The sequence below is a fragment of the Daldinia decipiens genome, assembly GCF_022478715.1.
Source record: "Daldinia decipiens strain CBS 113046 unplaced genomic scaffold F4813scaffold_33, whole genome shotgun sequence".
Classification (NCBI taxonomy): domain Eukaryota; kingdom Fungi; phylum Ascomycota; class Sordariomycetes; order Xylariales; family Hypoxylaceae; genus Daldinia; species Daldinia decipiens.
Window position 1 is genome coordinate 264,589 of NW_026054576.1, and position 20,395 is coordinate 284,983.

Genomic DNA, 20,395 nt, shown 5'->3' on the forward strand with positions numbered 1-20,395 from the left:
TTCGTATGCATATCACACAGCAAGTACTTTGAGTCACGTATCTATATCGCCGTATATAAAGCAATGTCGCTAGTTTTTATATTATATACATAGTCCACCCGATTCGTCAGGCATTTCGTCCCACATGGTCATATCTAAATGAGATCTAAGGAGGCGCTTGATTTGCATTGGACTCATCATAGCTTAGCCCGACCGCCTTCCAACGCGTCCCAGTCCTGCTGCGTAAAGGGCACGTAGGCACTGCCGCCCTTGGCGTGGTCGGGAACCCAAAAAACAGGGTCAGGCGCAGTCTGAGCTGGGTCGACGCCGGCGCGCTTGAGCGGAACTTTATCTTGCTTGTTGTTGTGGGTAGCGGAGCGTGCGGCAATGCGGCGCACGAAGATAGGTACGGCATACTTGGGGAGGTGGGCACGGGCGTGTCTGTTTCCGGTGAGGGTTGTGGTCAGCAAGAGGAGCGAAGTGACACTTCTTCCAATATTTGTAAGGGAGGTTGGAGGAAGGGTATGTGCATATGTCGATACTCTACCTGTTCATTTGTATTGGACGTGTGATATACGGGAGTATTGGTGGCGTTTTGTTGGGAAGTGGAAGCGGAAGCGGAAGCGGGGAGGCGGAGAAGGAAGAGTTCAATGCGTTACGTTGGTAAACAAAAGTGACATAGAAAAGGTTCGTAATTTTTGAAAAGGGGGAGAGGAAATATTAGACTTACTTCAGCAATCCATTATAGTCAAAAGTCTTGACGGCCGGGTCAATGAAGATAGCTGCCATGCCGGCCTTTCCGTCGTGGTTCGGTAGAGATACTCCATACACGGTCGCTTCACTTACACCTGGGAATCGGCCAAGTACTTCGGACACTTCGGCCGTGGACACGTTCTCTCCCTTCCAACGGAACGTATCACCCAACCTATCTAGGAAGAACCACCGCCCATCATCGTCTCGTCGCAGCGCATCGCCCGTTCGGTAGTATAAGTCACCCTTACGAAATACATTGCGCACGTATTTCTTCGATGTCGCTTCTTCGTTACGGTAATACCCTGGGAAAGCCGGTGTGATCGTAGGCGGCTGCGTAACAAGTATCTCGCCGCCGACCGAGTAAGGGACGCGTCGCGCAAAGCCCGTCTTGGGATCCCGCGCAATGTCTCCTGTGTCAACGTCGATTTCAACCGGCACAAAGACGTGGTAGAAACGCCATCGTTGCAGGAAACCGTGGTGGCCGACGGCATGGGCGCGGAAGTCACCCCGGGCCGGGTTATCTAGCGGCATGATACCCTCGGTCGAGTTGAAGAACTCGAAGATGGTATCGATGCCGAAACGGTCGCGGAATGGCTTCCAGACGTCCGGACGCAGGCCATTGCCATAGATGGAGTGTACATTGTGTTCTTTGTCGCGTGGTGACGGTGGTGCTGCTAGTAGATATCGCAGCGTCTCGCCGACGTAGACGAACCACGTAGCTCGGCTGTCTCGAATGTCGTCCCAAAACCCAGACACGCTGAACTTAGGCGCGATGCATAGCGTCTGACCTGTTAGCAGCTGCGTCATGCCACTAATACCTCCTGTACCGTGATATAGGGGCATGCAGTCATAGTAGCGCTGATCGTCGCCCTTAACGTACGAGAAACCGCAGTCCATACTGACGCCGTATCCAAAGCCGGCGGCCGCGGGCAGCATGCAAGCTTTGGGTAATCCGGTTGTGCCGCTAGTGTAAAACAGAGCAAATGGAGAGTCAGGCCGGACGTTCTCACGTAGCTCATCGGACGGCCGCTCGCCCTTTGTCGCATTGACTTCATGTTTGACATCAGCCAGGTTCACAATACTCACCCCTTGCGCAGCCAGTTCATCCTTAACAGCATCGAGGCGCTCCAGTAGCTGAGGCGCGCCATCAGCCAGTATGAGTTTCGCTTCAGAGATACCCAGACAGTGCAGTAGAGCCTGTCTAGTTAAATTGTGGTTAATGAGGGCTGGAGCTGCACCGATAGCTAGCAAACCCATCCAAGCAAAGACAAATTCAGGACTGTTGGCCATGAAAAAGGCGACGAGGTCACCAGGCTTGACATTGGCATGTTGTAAGAACCACTGAGCGTATTGGTTGACGCGGTAGTATGTCTCGGCATAAGTGAAGCTGCCCTGGCGCGACCAGATGCACTCCTTACTGGGTTTAGTCTGGGCATGCTTCTCGAAGAAATAGTAGGACGAGATACGCTTTTCTCGGACTACATATGCGGAAGAGGTTTTTGTAAGCTGTGTTCACATGTAGGTAGTAGCATTTAGAAGGTAGGCTCACAAGCTTTCTGAAAGAGTTTTGCGCCCTGCTTTTTTGCGCGGATGTTCTGCCAATCCTGTCGCAGATGGAATTTGCCGTCGAGATACGTGAGACCGGCCGCAGTAGCAGCTATCGACGCCGCAGCTGCGTTGGTCAGTCAGTTGCCTCGCACATGTGAAGCCATGGGAAATATCAAATGTCTTACCAATTGTTGCCATCCTTTCTCTAAGAAGAATCACTACTACTAAACCAGTATCTTACTAAGGAAAGAAAAAGACGTGGCGAAAGCTATGTATATCGCGCACTAAACACGATTCTACTACGAATTATCGCGGAAAATCGAGAAGAAAAAAAATACAAGTTGGTGTTGCATTTCAGATCTATCTAATCCTTACCACCAGTTGATCGTGACGGCCGGGATTCTGATACAAGTCATCTTAAGAAAAAAGAAGGAAGCGCCATGACGCGCCAACAGTACATACAGCCGAAAGGTGACCTCGGGATTTTAGCTTCCAAGTTGCCTGGTCCATTTGGACGGGGGGCTATTAGAACGGCAGTTTGTGGGGGACAGGGGAAAGAGAAGGGTCAAGGGTCTATCTATGTACCATGAGGCTATGATTATTAGGGAATAGCAAGTTAGGATGATGTGGGGAAGCCAGATCCTCTCTATCTTACCCCTTAAATCAAAATACTATTGCTCTAACCTAGGTTACATAGTATCCTTCTTGTCTTGGCCAGTCGAGCTTGGATTAGCCGCTGGAGAATCGCCCCGCATTTCCTGGGTCTATTGTTCGGCACCTGCGTGGTGTCTAGGCGTTAAGACACGGATGTGAGACTTTTAACTGCTACTTTATATAATCCGGGTTGTTAGTGATTGTATAACATATAGCTATTAAAGAGCTTTACAGGTCATAGTTCAGTCTTAAAAGACTACCTAGGGAGTTAACTAACCTAGCTAATCCGTAAAGCTTCGAAACATGTTATTATGTTAGCAAACACGATAGAAGTTTTGACTGATTAAAAGACAGACCATATATACCTACGTTCACTGATAATAGGGAGTGTTATAAAGATACTTAGAATGGTATTAAATACCAATGCTACTGATATTCTTATATTGATATATAATAACTACCTAAGTTACCCAAGTCTATAAAAGTTCAAATTTATGTATTGTTAGCTAGTGACTACAGGGGGTACTCTGCCTATAAGAGCTACCACATAAGTGTCTTCATTAATTTGAATCGCTGTAGTATTCACCCGTGACCTAGTCGTAATATTTGGGGAATTCTTACCACGGCACTGAATAGAACCCCTATAACAAGCTTGACGTATGTTCCATGCTTAAAATTGCAAATATTGGTCCAGCAGACTCTATCATTTTGATTAGAAACCTAATTGTTATTTTCCGCATCATTCTCGTGTAGGCACTTACCCAATCAATACTCTCGAATCCGTCGATCATCTGTGACATAGTAGCCGCGTATGGCAATTCTGAATCGACAACGGGATCCGTGACCCCTGACGAAATATTTTCCTCCGCGAGAGAAAGACCAACATCGTTTTGTGCAACCTTCTTGATCATCAGGCCAAGCGCGAGTGCTGCAGTCTGAGCATCGGGTGAGGCTGCTTTGTTAACTTCCCATATCTGTTGAGACTCCTGGAGCGCCCGGTACTCTCTAGTTGCAAGCTGCTGGGTATCTCTTCTTTCGGTCAAGACTCCACTTCGAGATCTCATGCGGACGGACAAGTCGAGACAGAGAACCATGGAAGCTAAAAGAAAATCATGCACTGATAGTGAAAAGAACATCCACCGGTCCTCGTATAATCGTCCACCAGGCTCACATGCCTTATGTATATCTATCTGCCGGGAAACGATATCGAGAGCTGCTTCAACGCATGCGTACCGTGATCGTTCAAATCTAGGACTTCTTAACTCATAACTGATATATCGTCGATGAAGTATGATAAGACCTTTTAGATAGAGGATCTCTATTGTACATCGTTGCCATATAAGGCAAGGATGGTCTATAAAAGAACGGTTGACATCCCGTCTCTTCAAAAGCTCTGGAACCATGCTGTAGACTTGGTTCATTTCAGCGTCCAGCCCAATCGTTTCGTCGTAAGCTGGAACTGATATCGATTGGGTATTCGCAACGATCTTTTTGAAGACCGCCATCACACTAGCTTTGACGATAAGGTAAAGGATGTGAGTGTTCTCAGAAAGGGGTCTCGATGGTGGTAGTGCTGTCATGTCGAGATGGAGATCGGAGTACTCTAGATTCCTCGGAACCTTGGTGTCGCAAAACTCGGTTGGTATCATACTTGGGAAGCCCATTTGGAAAGATACCAATGCGTCTATTTGAAATATATTAACCCAAACTCTCCGCCGCATCTCCCCATCGAAAGGGGAGATGCCGGTCAGGTTACTTGGGTCGCGGTGATAGCCCATCCTGAATGCTAACCGGATTGTTGTGCCCATTTCGAACCACAAATCAACTGGATTACATTCGCGGCTGAAAAAGCAGCTTTGGATGTGAAGCAGAAATGCCTCGAGTGCATGTGCATTAGCAGTGGCATATCGCCCAAGAACTAGACACTGCACCGCTCTCTGTTGTAGTATACTTACATGGGGGATTAACCCGTCGGGCTCTCTTACGTTCGATACCTTTCGTAGACTAACCGAGACGCTAAGCACAGAGAAAAGAAGGGCTACCCAAAGCGGCGGTGTTGTTGATGGCGACTCCCAGAATGAAGCGTACTATATTCTTATAAGTTGTAGCTACATGTATGATATGAATGAAAGGCTTACTTCACTTTGAAATTTATCCGGGTGTATGATACCTTAGTTACCGTATAAGTTAGTAGACTAGTTCATATATGTTAGGCTCAAGGCCTTACCTAGAACCATGAACCGGGAACCGAAATACCAAGAAAGTAACATGTCGCAGATAGGTTGAGATGGCAACGAGCTTAGAATCTCGCCGAGACTCGAAATTTGGTCTGAGCTTAGCAGAAAACTGGCGTCCAATACCACGCGATCTGTAGTAACCCCTTTCTCATTCCGTGATACAGGCTGACTTGATGCTAATAAGTGCTCTCGAACCTCTTTTATATCGTCCAAGATAGATAGCCAATGGTTAGAATCGATATAGTTCACTTGACCATCCGCAGTTTCCTGTAGGTGGGGCGTCTCAGGGGTAAGAGCATCTTCTCCCGCACTCTGGCTGGTAAAACTCGAATCGTGTTCTGCGGACTTATTATAATGTCTTGCTGGTGATGTGATACCATCGGACTTTGCTACGATGAGTTCCCCTCTAGTAGTCAGTCCCGGCTGGACGACAGCATCGCCCGACAGTAAAGAAGACACTAAATTCTCTAGAGTATTGAGTCTATCTTTTAAGTCGCGTGGTTTCTTATTACTAGGCTCACTTCGGCTGGCATTAGCCGCATAGTTACAAAGTGAGGCCTTATCCCGTCTTATACAGGAGTCGCATGGTGAACCCCGATTGCATTTCAGCCTGCAAGATGCACGTAAGTATATTCTAGGCACGCAGTAATATTAAGGGCATAAGGATATAACATACTTTCTAGTCCGACATGGCTCACAAGAAACAGGTGGCCGGTTTCTCTTTTCCACCTTTTTACGGCCAATGTCAATGCTAGCCATGGAAGTATAGGATTCGTCCAAAGGCTCGTTTTTTCTATACAGCAGTTATAGAAATGGGGAGAAGCTTTATCATACCTAGATGTAAAGACTCCATTCTCACGGCTAAGAAGGAATCCGCAAAATCCGTAGTAGGTCGGAGATATCATACACGCTAGATATAGTACGGCGGCGGGTTGTGTGGCTGTATTCTGCCTCATGGCAGTGGGGCCGGAGCTTAGGGGGAGAAGGATGCGGAGATATTATCCCCGTTGGAGGATAGAGATGAGGCGTACAAGCCCCGACCCAATTAGAATCCTTCATACATCAACATGTAAGTGACATAGCTAGTGATAATAATACACACCAGACGCCATAGGTGAAGGGACATATAAAATCCGTGTAAGTGGAAATTACTGACATGACATAGCCCCTTGAGAGGGTAAGACAAAATGGATTATAAAATAGCGCCTTGGGATGTGATGTATTTCTCATCTAGTTGACTCCTCAAGATCAAAGCATTATAACATTTTACCAACAAGAAACAGCCTCAACAAGCCCTCAAGTCGCCATGTCCGCCTTTTCAGCGCTATACGGAGTTGGCTCCGTCATTTTTTCAAGGGTTTTCGTGAAGCTTCCAGTTCCAAGTGGAAATTCCGAGCTTTCTAATCAAATTATTATTGTGACCGGCGCTAATACCGGCCTCGGATTCGAAGCCTGCCTTCATCTATCACGACTTGGGGTTGGGAAATTAATCATGGCCGTACGAACTGTAGCCAAAGGCGCCGATGCGAGGGAAAAAATACTCAATTCCACAGGTCGATCCGAGTCCTCTATCGAAGTATGGCCCGTCGATATGGATAGCTATGATTCGATCAAGTCTTTCGCGAACCGCGCCTCTCAGCTTCCCCGTCTTGATGGCGTGTTAGCTAATGCCGGTGTTATGACCGCTAACTTCAGCTTGAGCGAACACAACGAAAAGAGCCTCAATGTTAACGTCATCAGCACCTTTTTTCTGTACTTGCTCCTCCTGCCAAAAATGCGCGAATCTGGGCAGAATACAGGGCACGTCTGTCGTTATTCGATCCCAAACAGTGCGCTGCACTACGCTGCTCCGCTCGCTGAGCTTGACCCTGATAGCCCCGGCATTATCGACCGGCTGAATGACCCCCAGAAAGCTAATATGGCTGGACGATACCACCTGAGCAAGTTACTCGTTCTCTACGCCGTGCGCGAGTTTGCCGAAAGAACCAGTTCTTCTGGAAAGGGGGCGTGTATCATTAATACGCCAAACCCGAGCTTCTGCAAGTCTAACCTAGCAAACGAATCCCAAGGAAGCCGTGGTTTTAAGATATTCGAGAAGCTCTTAGCTCGATCTACCGAAGAAGGTAGCCGTGTTCTAGTTCATGGCTTGCTGGCTGGTCAAGAGACCAACGGTCAGTATCTGTCAAACTGTCATGTCGAAATGTAAGTAGTTCTAGACTCTTTTATTGCAGCATCTCCGTCTAACCGCTTTCAAAGCCCTGCGTACCACGTCACTGGGAAATGGGGTCAAAAGGTTCAAAAGAAGTTTTTCGGTGAACTTATGGATAAACTAGAAGACATCCAACCTGGTATCTCATCAAATATTTAATGGCCAGCATACACGGCTTTAACTAGGGGTTATTGTATAGTATACGAATGCGAGGTTACATATCCTAGTAAGAATAGGATATATGTATATTGCCGTACTATTTGATAAATTTTCTTTTCAAAATAAGCGACAACTTATATTTTCTATAGTTATACATACTTAATAGGGGATCATAGTTGGCTTTGACTTATTAACAAGAAGATATTACAAAGTTGAACTGATATATACGGATGAGTCCTTTGACATACCTACCAGATTTTCTTATAAATAAGATATATTCTTCTTTATGTCTTGGATTTGGTAGAGAAAATATAGGTAGCTTTCTCAACCCCTTTAGGTGATGCATCTCTGGTATACTTAAGGTACTTGAGTAGGTACCTAGGTACTTACCTAGGTAGGTGACTTACCCACTCCAGAGCGCTGGGACATTGACATGTGGCTAATTACATAACGGCGAACAAGGGTCCCTCCCCCACGCAACATTAGCAGGGAACCCTAAAGCAAGATTGCCAAGCTTTGCCAGCTGTAGTGGGGACCGAAATGCGGAATGGTGGAGATGCTTTCGTGTTAACTTTTGTGCTAACTTTTGTGTTAATCAACTTTTTGTGTTAAACAATAAACTTTTCCCGAGAAGCTTCAAAATTCCAATTGACTTCCCCATCCATGAATAAATCCTTCCCTCTTCCACCCTCGTAAAGATGCGCCAATCTCAGGCTTTGGTGCTTCTGGGCTTCATAGCTCAAAATGAGCTCGTTACAGCTGGTTCCTTACCACGTGGTGTTGGTCCAGAATGTCAGTTCTCTTATATTTCTTCGCCTCTTTAGTTGTGACTGTATACCGTATACTATATACTGTATAATCTGCGTGGAGTTGAAAGTCCAATTATACTAACCAATTGATTTCATAGTTGTGAAATTCTACGAAACCAAAGATACCTTCACATGCATAGGCCACCCTTCGATAATTATCCCTGCCTCTCGAGTAAATGACAACTCGTGTGACTGTCCTGATGGCACAGACGAGCCTGGCACTGCGGCATGTGCTCTACTAGATCGTCTCTCCCCGGAGCAACCTTTGCCTGCTTCTCTCTCCGGTACTACAAACACCACAAATGCTCTGCCCGGCTTTTGGTGTGCAAACAAGGGCCATATCGGTGCATACGTCCCTTTTATGTACGTAAATGACGGTGTCTGCGACTACGATCTTTGCTGCGATGGTAGTGAGGAATACGGAAACGTGGGTGGAGTTAAATGCGAGAACAAGTGTGCAGAAATCGGCAAAGAATGGAGAAGAATAGAAAAGGAGCGGAAAGATAATCTGGAAAGGGCTAATAAACGCCGGAGGACCATGGTGAAGGAATCTAAGGAACTCCGCCGCCGGGTTGAGGCCAAGATTGTCAGTCTCACGGATGAAATTAAGGAGCTCGAGGTTAAGCGAGACGAGTTGAAAACGAAGCTGGACGAGGTCGAGCGCCAAGAGCGCTTCAAAGTCGTCAAAAACGAAGGGCCTGGAAAGCTTGGTGTACTCACTGGACTAGCTAAGACGAGAGTCAATGAGCTACGAGACACCTTGAGCAAAGTCGTGGGCGAGCGTAACAAGCTCACAGCCAAGGTTCAGGAGCTAGAAAGCGTTCTGGCGGCGTTCAAGGAGGAATACAACCCCAACTTCAACGACGAAGGTGTCAAGAAGGCTGTCAGAGCTTGGGAAGATTATGCCGCCAAGAAGGCTGGAGAAGCCCAGGAACAGCTTAACGAGAATGATATCACAGAAGTCATGAAGGAGGATAGTGAGGAGTCTGGCATTAACTGGAAGGAGTTCGAAGAAGACGAAGCAACGGACACCGATATTTGTACGTCCCTAGAGATGCCCAAGCCTTTCATGTTTGTGCATAAGCTAATTCAATGTAGTATACAGTTTCGAGGCTTACCTCCCTGGTCCGCTTCGTGAATTCCTTCATGATAAGATCAGCTCCCTACGGATATGGCTGATCGAAAATGGTATGTTGGCTGATACGAGTTCTGAGAAGAGCGAGTCTCGTCTCGTTAGGGCTGCTCGGGAGGCCCACGACTCCGTCGCCAATGATGTCAACGCCAAAAGGCGGACGCTGGAAGAGCAACAGCAGGACCTAAAGAAGGACTACGGCCAAGACGATATCTTCCGGTATCTGAAAGGCAAGTGCATTACAACTGAGGCCGGCGAATATGAGTACGAGCTATGCTGGATGGACAAGACGAGCCAGAAGAGCAAGAAGGGAGGAGGAAAGACCACTATGGGTAACTTCGACAGGTTCGACTTTGATGAGGCGGACGAGGAAGAGCGTCATGACGGCAAGGGTCTAGGCCGGGGCAAGCGTGTGGTTCTAAAGTACGAAAACGGCCAGGGCTGCTGGAATGGCCCCAACCGCAAGACGGATGTTTGGCTTGCTTGTGCTGAGACCGAAGAGTTATGGCGGGTTAGCGAGTTAGAGAAGTGTGTTTACAAGATGGAAGTGGGCACACCCGCTGTCTGCGAAGAGACAGTAGAGCCTGGCCATGCTAAGGACGAATTGTGATGTGGTCCTTGTGCCCCTATAAGTTAGTGCTTTAGAATCAATTCCCTGGAGGCATCTGCGGCAAATTAGATAAGAATTTATGATATACGATCAGGTCGGTTCCGAAAAAGAGCCCTTAAAACAAACAAGACACGAATAGAATAACTAAGTAATATGCAAAGTTAGTGACCTTCTTCATAGCTTGTGGTATTAATCGACTAGTTACACGTCAAGTCCCTTTGGTATCTATCTCGGCACGTCATCTCACAGCCTCACTCCTCTTATATCCATCCGCTATCTTCCTCCGCTTGGCCCTTTCTTCTTGTTCGGCTAGCACTTTGGCTGTGAGAGACGCAGTCATGGGATTGTTTATCCGGCTTGCGATGCCATTCTTATCCTCCTTATTCTTATCAGTCTTGCTGATATCGTTTTCTTTCTGGTCGCTACTCGTTTTATTCTCCTTCGCATCATCGGCCTTGCGCTTCTTCTTGCCGGAACTCTTATCCTTCTTTAAGCTATGCGTTAAACCCAATGCCCTTAGATCGTCAACTCTTTTAGCCAGCTTTTCTACTTCAGCCTCGTCCGTTGGTAATATAGGTATGACGTCTCGCTTCTCAAAGGATGAGCTGCACTCGGGACATTGCGTCTCAGTGTCGGAGATCTCTTTCATGGTCACCTCCGCGAAGAGATGACCGCACGGGACAATATACACGCTCTTAGTGGCAGCGCCTAGCTCCTTCATGCTGACGGGGCAGGCCGCGAACTCACGTCCCTTCTCGTCCTTCTTTGTTGTAATCTTGAGTTTCACAACGTCTTTCAAGCTCTTTATCCCCGTGCGAGAAAACTCAGACTCTTGAGTCTCTGATACGGGCGTCTCGGAAGATGAGGGCATTAGGCACTGTAGTACGGATTCGTAGTTGTAGAGTCGCCCCCGCCAGTCTGACACCGTGTTGGAGAAATCGAGTGGCACGTCGGATAAGGGGCACATCGTCCAAGCGTGTGTCAAAGACTCCAAGGCCGTGGCTTTTAATTCCGAGGCGGTTGGCAGCCGGGCGGCTTCTCTTACAAGCTCGCGCCGCTTGGGAATGGAGCCGCCATCGTTTCCCATGGTGAAGAATGTGGTATACGACAATAGGACGGTATTGTATGGGATTGGAGTTTGCTCGACCTGGGAGTGGAAGAAGAGTAAGGCTATGTGAGGATTGGCGTATTCAAGCAATTGAAAGAGCAAACTGCAGGATAAGTATTCGAGTAGTTGAAGGAAGGGAAATAAAGCTAGGTAGTTATCGCATGATCTCAGAAGTTGTTATGCGACCGGCGCGATAAGAAACGCCAGGGCTATCGATAAGATAAAGCTTAGCGGTAAGTACCGGATGTGCCCTAGGTACATAAATGATTAAATGCTGGGTTTAAAAACTATTCATATCTTGCATATGCTATACAGTGTGCACTTAACCGATAAGAATTACTTCAAACTTGATACCTATTAGGTCACCGGTAGTTTGGTGCATAGGTACATACCTTGACCTTGTACAGCTCTCTCTCTCTCTCTCTCTCTCCCCTGTTACCTTTTCGTCCACGAGCTTGAATACACCCCATTAAGCAAAGGTGAAGGCGTGTAGACACTCTCCAATAACAACAACAGCCTTCACGCAACGTTTTGTTCTTTTTCCTCTTCCCTTCTGTTTTTTCATCGTTGCCAAATTGGTTTTCTCTTAACAGGTCCTTGCGATCGGATGTCGCAGTGGTTCTGGTAGTACCCTTGATCTTGATGCATTTCGAGGTTAATTCCTGAAGCTGTTCTCGACGCGGCTGAAGGGTAACGAGGTCGATATCCCCTCCAGCCGCCGCCTACCATGGCGCAACAACAGCAGCTGGCCCTGGAGGCCCTTGATACTATCACTAGAGAACTAAAATCAAGGTGCGACTCTTCCCTCTGCTAAACCCCGCTGTTCCAACTAATTATTGCGATTCCGAATAGGGCTGGAGATGAAGTAAGAAAGCGGGCGGCTGCTCAACTGAGAGATTTGGTCGCTGTTTGCTTCAGAGGTGTGTATTTTACGATTCTTGTCTGCGCTACCAGGAAATACGTCGAGACGGCCTTTGCCTTCGCCTTCGCCTTCACCTTCACCTTCACCTTCCAGTCTCTATCTACATGAGCTGACCACGATTCACCGCAGACTTCCAGTCAGAACAATTCCATGTATTCTATAATTCCGTTAATAATAAGATCACGACTTTGATGCTCCATGGTAACGACTCCTCCGAACGTCTGGGTGGTGTCTATGCCCTTGACGCGCTAGTCGACTTCGAAGGCGTCGACGTCACTGCCAAATACACCCGATTCACGGCGAACCTCAAGACTATCCTTAGAGGAAAGGATATCGTGCCTATGCAACCCGCAGCGATCGCTCTCGGAAAGCTCTGTCGACCTGGTGGATCGCTGATATCTGAGTTGGTCGAATCCGAGGTCAAGACGGCTCTTGAATGGCTTCAATCGGACAGGGTGGAGGAAAAGAGATATAGTGCTGTCCTGGTCCTCCGCGAGCTGGCCCGGAATGCGCCCACCTTAATGTACACCTATGTTGGCCTCATCTTCGACTTAATATGGGTTGGTCTTCGCGACCAGCGCCAACTGATCCGCGCGACATCTGCCGAGACGGTTAGTGCCTGTTTCCGCATTATTCGAGAGCGAGACCAGGAGATGAAGCAGGCGTGGATGACCAAGATGTACAATGAAACCATCACCGGCCTCAAGACGAACACCGTTGAGTACGTCCATGCATCCCTCTTAGTTCTTAAGGAGCTTCTTGAGCAGGGAGGCATGTATATGCAGGAGCATTATCAGGAGGCGTGTGAGATCGTCTTCCGTAACAAAGATCATCGCGACGTAACTATCCGTAAGACGGTAGTCCTACTCATCCCAGACCTGGCCAATTATTCCCCGGCCGACTTTGCCCATACCTATCTTCACAAGTTTATGCTTTATTTATCTGGCATGCTCAAGAAAGATAAAGAGCGGAATGACGCTTTCTTGGCTATCGGAAATATTGCCAACTCGGTGAAGAGTGCCATCGCTCCATATCTTGACAGTGTTCTGATTTATGTCCGAGATGGCCTCAGCATTCAATCTAGAAAACGAGGTTCTGTTGATCCCGTTTTTGATTGTATTAGCAGACTCGCCGTTGCGGTCGGCCAGACTCTTAGCAAATACATGGAAGCGCTTCTAGATCCCATATTTGCGTGCGAGCTTACTCCGAAACTCACACAGGCCTTGGTTGATATGGCATTTTATATACCGCCTGTGAAAGCTACCATCCAGGAGAGGCTCCTTGATATGCTAAGTAAAGTCTTGTGTGGAGAACCCTTCAAACCCCTTGGAGCTCCTATTCCGAATACGCTTTCGTCTGTCCCTATCATACCTAAAGACGCAAAGGATCTGCAAGCTTATGAACACCGGAAGGCTGAGGTGAAGCTGGCTTTGAATACGTTAGGAAGCTTTGACTTCTCAGGTAATAATTATATCCTATCCTATCCTATCCTATCCTACTACCCTAAATCCTTGGTTATCGCACGAGCTCAATCAATTATTGGCTCAACTACCCCTTTTACCTACTACGAGCAAAATTCGGTCTCAGAAACGCCATATGCTAACGGTATATGGAGGTCACATTTTAAATGAATTCGTCCGCGACGTTGCCATCAAATATGTCGAAGACGACGATCCCGAAATCCGCGAAGCCGCTGCTCTCACTTGCTGCCAACTTTATGTTCGAGATCCGATTGTGAATCAGACAAGTTACCACGCGCTGCAGGTTGTCGGAGATGTTATCGAGAAGCTACTAACTGTAGGTGTATCCGATCCGGAACCGAATATACGGCGAACCGTACTTGCGGCTCTCGACGAGCGGTTCGATCCCCACCTGGCAAAAGCCGAAAACATCCGGACGTTATTCTTCGCGCTCAATGATGAAGTATTCGAAATCAGGGAAGTAGCAATCTCGATCATAGGACGGCTAGCACGACATAACCCAGCTTATGTGATCCCCTCTCTGCGGAAGACACTGATACAGATGCTTACCGAGCTCGAGTTTTCGGATGCCCCACGCAACAAAGAGGAGAGCGCAAAACTCCTCAGCCACTTAGTGCAGAACGCCCAAGGATTAATCAAGCCATATGTTGAGCCAATGATTTCGGTCCTCCTTCCGAAGGCTGGTGACTCGAATCATGCCGTTGCAGCCACTATTCTCAAGGCAATCGGCGAGCTTGCGACGGTAGGGGGGGAAGACATGCTTCCCTATAAGGATAAGCTTATGCCGATCATTATCGATGCGTTGAAGGACCACGCCTCTAACGTTAAGCGAGAAGCTGCCTTGCACACTCTTGGTCAGCTTGCCAGTAACTCTGGCTACGTTATCGACCCTTACCTCGAGTATCCCGAGCTCCTGGACCTACTTCAACACATCATCCGCGCCGAACCCCAGCGAGGGCCTCTACGACAGGAGACGATTAAGCTGATGGGGATTTTGGGGGCGTTGGATCCTTACAGATATCAGGTACAGAATCCCCAAGATGACCATACCTGGCGGCGTGTCCACGGATTAAAGAAATACGCGGGTGAGACTGGAAGTCCTCTCACCCTAGACCAGGACTCTGTTGCTGAAGTGAAGCATCAGGGAATTTCCCTAAAGCCCCCTAACAAAACCCCAAAGCATTCCCGGGAGAAACCACATTTGTATAAACAGAAAGCTAACCAAAACAACGAACAGCAAGTAGAAGAGCGTGCTCCCGATGCCAAACGGCGCGTCGAGACCAATAGGATGACCGATATCTCGCTCATGATGACAGGTTTAACACCCTCTAATAAGGAGTATTATCCTACTGTCGTAATCAACGCCCTACTAAACATCCTAAAAGACAATTCACTCGCCCCGCACCATGCCGCGGTTATCGAAGCCATTATGAATATCTTTCGCACGCTCGGGCTAGAGTGTGTCCAATTCCTAGACCGTATCATTCCCGCGTTCTTAGAAGTTATCAAGGACTGCCCACAGAATCGTCTCGAATCATATTTCAACCAGTTGGCCACGCTGGTTAGCATCGTACGACAGCACATCAGGAATTACCTGCCACAGATTATCGACACGCTCCATAATTACTGGGATACATCGCCCTCGCTCCAAGCTACAATATTATCACTTGTTGAGGCCATCTCGAGATCCTTGGAGGGAGAGTTCAAGATCTATCTCGCAGGCCTCCTCCCTGCGATGCTTGGCGTCCTAGAGAAGGATGCGACTACTAAGCGGATTCCTTCCGAGAAAGTCCTGCATGCCTTCCTGGTATTTGGCTCTAGCAGCGAAGAATATATGCATTTAATCATCCCCGTGGTCGTGCGGACGTTCGAGAAGCAGGGCCAGCCAACATTCTTGAGGAAGTCGGCTATTGAGACCATTGGCAAGATCTCTCGTCAGGTCAACCTAAACGACTACGCCGCCAAAATCATCCATCCACTAACTAGAATTCTTGCTAGTGGAGAATCCTCTCTACGCGTAGCAGCGCTGGATACTCTTTGTGCATTAATTCAACAGCTCGGGCGGGATTACCTACACTTCATGGGCACCGTCAACAAAGTTCTGCAAGCCAGCCAGATCCAACATCAAAATTACGAGCTTCTTGTCAGCAAGCTACAGAAAGGAGAGGCTCTGCCGCAAGATTTGAGTTCGGAGACGCGGTTCATTGACCAGTTAGACGAGCCATCTTTTGCTGACCTTGGCAACAAGAAACTCGAGATGAACGCGATTCACTTGAAAGCCGCCTGGGATACCAAAGGCAAGTCTACTAAGGAAGACTGGCAAGAATGGCTACGACGCTTCAGCACAACTCTCCTTACAGAGTCGCCAAATCATGCCCTGCGTGCCTGTGCTATTCTGGGTAGTGTGCATCTTCCCCTTGCCCGTGAGTTATTTAATTCGGCTTTCGTCTCATGTTGGAGCGAGCTCTACGAGCAGTTCCAGGACGAGCTCATCCAAAATATCGAGAATGCCATACGGTCCCAGAACGTCCCGCCAGACCTACTTGGGCTCCTACTCAACCTAGCCGAATTCATGGAGCATGACGACAAAGCCTTGCCTATTGATATTAGGGTTCTCGGTAGGGAGGCCGGCCGTTGTCATGCATACGCGAAAGCCCTCCATTACAAGGAATTAGAGTTCCTACAGGACCAGAGCGGACCAGCTGTTGAAGCCTTGATCGTCATAAACAATCAGCTCCAGCAGTACGACGCCGCAATCGGCATTCTTCGCAAGGCGCAGCTTTACAAAGATGGCATCCAGCTCAGAGAAACCTGGTTCGAGAAGTTAGAACGATGGGAAGAGGCCTTGCAATTTTACAACAAGAGGGAGGCGGAGATGCCGAGAGATCAAGCGGTTCCGCTCGAAATTGTCATGGGCAAGATGCGCTGCTTGCATGCTCTTGGAGAGTGGGATGCCCTGGCCAGCTTAACGAGTAATACGTGGGCGAACTCGGCGCCCGAGATTCAAAGGCGTATTGCACCACTCGCGACCGCGGCCGCGTGGGGTCTGGGTAAATGGGACTCGATGGATAATTATCTACAGTCTATGAAGCGAAACTCGCCCGACCGTTCATTCTTCGGTGCAATACTAGCATTGCATCGCAACCAGTTCCGAGAAGCCGCTGCCTGTATCCAACAGACACGAGAGGGTCTCGATACGGAACTGAGCGCGCTCGTGAGCGAGTCCTACAATCGTGCATACCAAGTGATTGTCCGAGTACAAATGCTTGCAGAACTCGAGGAGATCATCGTCTATAAACAGGCTGATGAGAGGAAGAAGGCTACGATGCGACGCACGTGGGAGAACCGTCTGAAAGGATGTCAAAGGAATGTTGAGGTATGGCAGCGCATGCTACGACTCCGCGGCTTGGTTATTAGCCCCGCGGAGAATATGCACATGTGGATTAAATTTGCAAACCTGTGTCGAAAATCCGGAAGGATGGGTTTAGCGGAGAAGTCGCTCAAACAACTCATCGGCACCGACCACCCCCTCGAGACAATAATACCCTACTGGAGCCAGAACGGCCCCCCTCAGCAAGGCACGGCCGCGAGGATTCCTCCACAAGTTGTCTACGCCGTCTTGAAGTTCTATTGGGAGTACGGACAACAGGCGAAGCTACGCCAAACAGGTCACCCTGAGAAGACGCTATTCTGCCTGAGAAAATTCACGGCTGATTCTGCCCAGAGCCTTGAGATAGCCAGAGCGTCAATACAGGCCGCACCCAACGGAGTAGACCCGATGAGCGACTACGGCTATAATGCTGCAGACGCGGGTATGCCCAGCTCTAGAACGCAAAAGCTAATTCAAGACCAAACGGTGCTTCTTGCAAAATGCTTCCTGAAGCAGGGAGAGTGGCAAGTCTCCCTAAACAAGCACGATTGGCAGCACCACAATGTTCAGGACATCTTAACTTCCTACTCAAAAGCCACTCAATATAATCCGAAATGGTACAAGGCATGGCACGCGTGGGCTTTAGCCAATTTCGAAATCGTCCAGGCTCTCACACCTCCGGCCGATAGGAACGTCCCGAGGCCAGATTCAACTATCATCATCAACCACGTCGTCCCTGCCGTGCAGGGTTTCTTCAAGTCTATCGCGTTATCGTCTGGAAGTGCCCTTCAGGACACCCTACGTCTCCTCACTTTGTGGTTTGCGCACGGTGGCAGCAGCGAAGTCAACGCAGCCGTTACTCAAGGCTTCGGTACCGTCAGCGTCGATACATGGCTAGAGGTAATTCCGCAGCTCATCGCCCGGATCAATCAACCCAACACGCGAGTGCGCCAATCTATTCACAATCTACTCGCCGATGTCGGGCGTAATCACCCTCAAGCCTTGGTATATCCTCTAACCGTAGCGATGAAATCGGCCCAGAGTTCCAGGAGATCGAAGTCGGCGGCACTAATTATGGATAGCATGCGTGCACACAGCGCCAAACTCGTAGAACAGGCCGACACGGTCAGCCACGAGCTTATCCGTGTCGCGGTATTATGGCACGAGCTTTGGCACGAAGGACTCGAAGAGGCTTCTCGACTATACTTTGGAGATCACAACATCGAGGGCATGTTCGCTACTCTTGGGCCATTGCATGAGTTACTGGAGCGAGGACCGGAGACTCTGCGCGAGATTAGTTTCGCGCAGACCTTTGGTCGAGACCTCACCGAAGCTCGGGAGTGGTGCCGCCAGTACGAGTCTAGTCACGATGTGAACGATCTCAATCAGGCATGGGATCTATATTACCAGGTGTTCCGTCGGATTGGGAGGCAACTCCCGCAGATGTCGTCCCTGGAGCTTGCGTATTGTTCTCCAAAACTGCTAGCAGCCAAGAACCTCGATCTGGCAGTTCCCGGTCAATACAAGAGTGGCGCCCCTATCGTTCGCATCCTCTCATTCGATTCAACCTTTAGCGTGATCAACTCCAAGCAGCGGCCAAGAAAGTTGAACACCAACGGGAGCGACGGAATTCAGTATTCCTTCCTATTGAAGGGGCATGAGGATATTCGGCAAGACGAACGTGTCATGCAGCTATTTGGTTTGTGCAACACTCTACTCGCTAACGACTCTGAGTGTTACAAACGCCATCTTAGCATTCAGCAATATCCAGCAATACCCCTCAGCCAGAATTCGGGACTTCTCGGCTGGGTACCGAACAGCGACACATTACATGTGTTAATTCGCGAGTATCGTGAGAGCCGAAAGATTCTCCTTAATATAGAGCACCGCATCATGTTACAGATGGCACCGGACTACGACAACCTTACTCTCATGCAAAAGGTTGAAGTCTTTGGTTACGCGCTAGACAACACCACCGGCCAGGATCTATATCGCGTCTTATGGCTAAAGAGTAAGAGTTCTGAGGCCTGGCTAGAAAGGCGCACGAACTATACGCGCAGCCTAGGTGTCATGAGCATGGTTGGCTACATTCTCGGTCTCGGTGACAGGCACCCGAGCAATTTAATGCTCGACCGCATTACCGGGAAGATTATCCATATCGACTTCGGTGACTGTTTCGAGGTTGCCATGAAGCGAGATAAATATCCCGAGCGAGTCCCGTTCCGTCTTACTAGAATGCTCACATACGCAATGGAAGTCAGCAACATCGAGGGCAGCTTCCGGATTACGTGTGAGCATGTCATGCGCGTTCTTAGGGAGAATAAAGAAAGTGTTATGGCCGTCCTAGAAGCCGTAAGTGATTGTCATTCCTATTAAAAGTTATGTTCCTACTAATACTGGGCCATTATAGTTTATCCACGATCCTTTGCTGACCTGGCGTCTCACTAACGCCGCCTCTCCCGTTGGCCCCAACTTCCGTTCCGAACGCGAATCATCTTTGGGTGCTGGTGCTCAGCGAGCCCGTAGACCGAGTATCCTAGATTCCGAGCACCCGCCTTCCGAATTTCTCGCTGCACAGCAAGCAGCCGGCGCCGTCGATTCGGGCCATCCCGGTGGTCCACTCGCTCCTCGCGCCAGGGCACGCACGAACTCAAGTCTGATTAATGGTACAGGCCAGATGCTTGACGGCGAAATGGCCGAGATACAAAACGCTCGCGCAGTCGAAGTGCTAGACCGCGTGAACCAGAAGCTAACTGGCCGAGATTTCAAACCGACCGACGAGTTGGATATCTTAACACAGGTCAACAAGTTAATCATGGAAGCAACTAAACTCGAGAACCTCTGCCAGCATTATATTGGTTGGTGTTCGTTCTGGTGAACGCACCGCATCTGCCCACGTTGGCTATATCTGTACCCAAAGGAAGTTTTGTAAACTAGTAGATGGGTAGATTTGGTACGGAGTTGGTATGGGATGACAATTATGAGCGGTGATGCAAGGTAGAGCAATTTGCTAGGGCACGTGTATGCCTCGTTCACATTAGCAACTTTACCATAATGATATACCTAGTATTGAAAGCATTCTGTGACATTAGACTTGTAACTCTTTTGACGTCTGGCTACCTAGGTCTCTATGGGATCATAGTCCTATTTTCTCGGCTCTGTGACCATCTTGATTGACATGCCCATTATTAATTATTCTTTTTAGCTGAGCACTTTAGTGGCGGGTTAATCCTGTTATAAAGGGTTCAGCTCTGGCTTTTATAGCTAAGAGTATACTAACAATAGAATCGGCAAAGTCTCTTTTATTACGATACTTCGTATACTATGTATCTTACAATTGATTTGTTAGGTCTTTTTGGGTTTAAAACCGGAACTATTAAGAGTCTTCGCGCAACAGCAATTGTTTCACTACGTCCGTACTTGT

The 20,395-nt window shown here is 48.4% G+C and overlaps 6 protein-coding genes across 6 annotated transcripts; 3 read left to right on the top strand and 3 right to left on the bottom strand.

Moving 5' to 3' along the window:
- Window positions 1-176: 176 nt before the first annotated feature.
- Window positions 177-2,478, bottom strand: F4813DRAFT_382368 (acetyl-CoA synthetase-like protein; the record flags this gene model as incomplete). The annotated part of the gene is made up of 4 exons (XM_049245795.1): window positions 177-420; window positions 710-2,210; window positions 2,282-2,404; window positions 2,466-2,478. 4 exons carry the CDS (start codon window positions 2,476-2,478, stop codon window positions 177-179), a joined length of 1,881 nt encoding a protein of 626 aa, XP_049096921.1.
- Window positions 2,479-3,361: 883 nt separating this feature from the next.
- On the bottom strand, window positions 3,362-6,180 carry F4813DRAFT_369008 (fungal-specific transcription factor domain-containing protein). The gene is made up of 5 exons (XM_049244386.1): window positions 5,848-6,180; window positions 5,162-5,781; window positions 5,073-5,104; window positions 3,696-5,021; window positions 3,362-3,634 (listed from the first exon to the last, which is right to left on the bottom strand). Exons 1-5 carry the CDS (start codon window positions 5,928-5,930, stop codon window positions 3,605-3,607), a joined length of 2,091 nt encoding a protein of 696 aa, XP_049096922.1. The 5' UTR covers window positions 5,931-6,180; the 3' UTR covers window positions 3,362-3,604.
- F4813DRAFT_369010 (uncharacterized protein) lies at window positions 6,181-7,708 on the top strand. The gene is made up of 2 exons (XM_049244387.1): window positions 6,181-7,373; window positions 7,428-7,708. The coding sequence occupies exons 1-2, from the start codon at window positions 6,478-6,480 to the stop codon at window positions 7,537-7,539; spliced, it is 1,008 nt and encodes a 335-aa protein (XP_049096923.1). The 5' UTR covers window positions 6,181-6,477; the 3' UTR covers window positions 7,540-7,708.
- A 419-nt stretch (window positions 7,709-8,127) lies between these two features.
- F4813DRAFT_369012 (glucosidase II beta subunit-like protein-domain-containing protein) lies at window positions 8,128-10,238 on the top strand. Its single transcript, XM_049244388.1, has 3 exons — window positions 8,128-8,331; window positions 8,447-9,388; window positions 9,447-10,238. The coding sequence occupies exons 1-3, from the start codon at window positions 8,238-8,240 to the stop codon at window positions 10,088-10,090; spliced, it is 1,680 nt and encodes a 559-aa protein (XP_049096924.1). The 5' UTR covers window positions 8,128-8,237; the 3' UTR covers window positions 10,091-10,238.
- F4813DRAFT_192734 (DUF602-domain-containing protein) lies at window positions 9,908-11,369 on the bottom strand. Its single transcript, XM_049239450.1, has one exon. The coding sequence runs from the start codon at window positions 11,175-11,177 to the stop codon at window positions 10,329-10,331; it is 849 nt and encodes a 282-aa protein (XP_049096925.1). The 5' UTR covers window positions 11,178-11,369; the 3' UTR covers window positions 9,908-10,328.
- Window positions 11,370-11,553: 184 nt separating this feature from the next.
- F4813DRAFT_192746 (FAT-domain-containing protein) lies at window positions 11,554-20,244 on the top strand. Its single transcript, XM_049239451.1, has 6 exons — window positions 11,554-11,990; window positions 12,051-12,118; window positions 12,250-13,581; window positions 13,736-14,625; window positions 14,839-19,323; window positions 19,382-20,244. The coding sequence occupies exons 1-6, from the start codon at window positions 11,926-11,928 to the stop codon at window positions 19,847-19,849; spliced, it is 7,308 nt and encodes a 2,435-aa protein (XP_049096926.1). The 5' UTR covers window positions 11,554-11,925; the 3' UTR covers window positions 19,850-20,244.
- The last annotated feature ends 151 nt before the right edge of the window (window positions 20,245-20,395 follow it).

What these genes read in the sequence shown, in the direction of transcription:
- F4813DRAFT_369008 (XM_049244386.1), bottom strand. Translation starts at nt 5,930, where the DNA reads ATGGCTAGCATTGACATTGGCCGTAAAAAGGTGGAAAAGAGAAACCGG. An exon ending in CGGATAAATTTCAAAGTGAA is followed by an intron (nt 5,022 to 5,072) that starts GTAAGCCTTTCA and finishes ATAAGAATATAG; the next exon opens with TACGCTTCATTCTGGGAGTC. An exon ending in GATTCGAGAGTATTGATTGG is followed by an intron (nt 3,635 to 3,695) that starts GTAAGTGCCTAC and finishes TCAAAATGATAG; the next exon opens with AGTCTGCTGGACCAATATTT.
- F4813DRAFT_369010 (XM_049244387.1), top strand. Translation starts at nt 6,478, where the DNA reads ATGTCCGCCTTTTCAGCGCTATACGGAGTTGGCTCCGTCATTTTTTCA. An exon ending in TCAAACTGTCATGTCGAAAT is followed by an intron (nt 7,374 to 7,427) that starts GTAAGTAGTTCT and finishes CCGCTTTCAAAG; the next exon opens with CCCTGCGTACCACGTCACTG.
- F4813DRAFT_369012 (XM_049244388.1), top strand. Translation starts at nt 8,238, where the DNA reads ATGCGCCAATCTCAGGCTTTGGTGCTTCTGGGCTTCATAGCTCAAAAT. An exon ending in ACGTGGTGTTGGTCCAGAAT is followed by an intron (nt 8,332 to 8,446) that starts GTCAGTTCTCTT and finishes TTGATTTCATAG; the next exon opens with TTGTGAAATTCTACGAAACC. An exon ending in AGCAACGGACACCGATATTT is followed by an intron (nt 9,389 to 9,446) that starts GTACGTCCCTAG and finishes AATTCAATGTAG; the next exon opens with TATACAGTTTCGAGGCTTAC.
- F4813DRAFT_192734 (XM_049239450.1), bottom strand. Translation starts at nt 11,177, where the DNA reads ATGGGAAACGATGGCGGCTCCATTCCCAAGCGGCGCGAGCTTGTAAGA.
- F4813DRAFT_192746 (XM_049239451.1), top strand. Translation starts at nt 11,926, where the DNA reads ATGGCGCAACAACAGCAGCTGGCCCTGGAGGCCCTTGATACTATCACT. An exon ending in ACTAGAGAACTAAAATCAAG is followed by an intron (nt 11,991 to 12,050) that starts GTGCGACTCTTC and finishes GATTCCGAATAG; the next exon opens with GGCTGGAGATGAAGTAAGAA. An exon ending in GGTCGCTGTTTGCTTCAGAG is followed by an intron (nt 12,119 to 12,249) that starts GTGTGTATTTTA and finishes GATTCACCGCAG; the next exon opens with ACTTCCAGTCAGAACAATTC.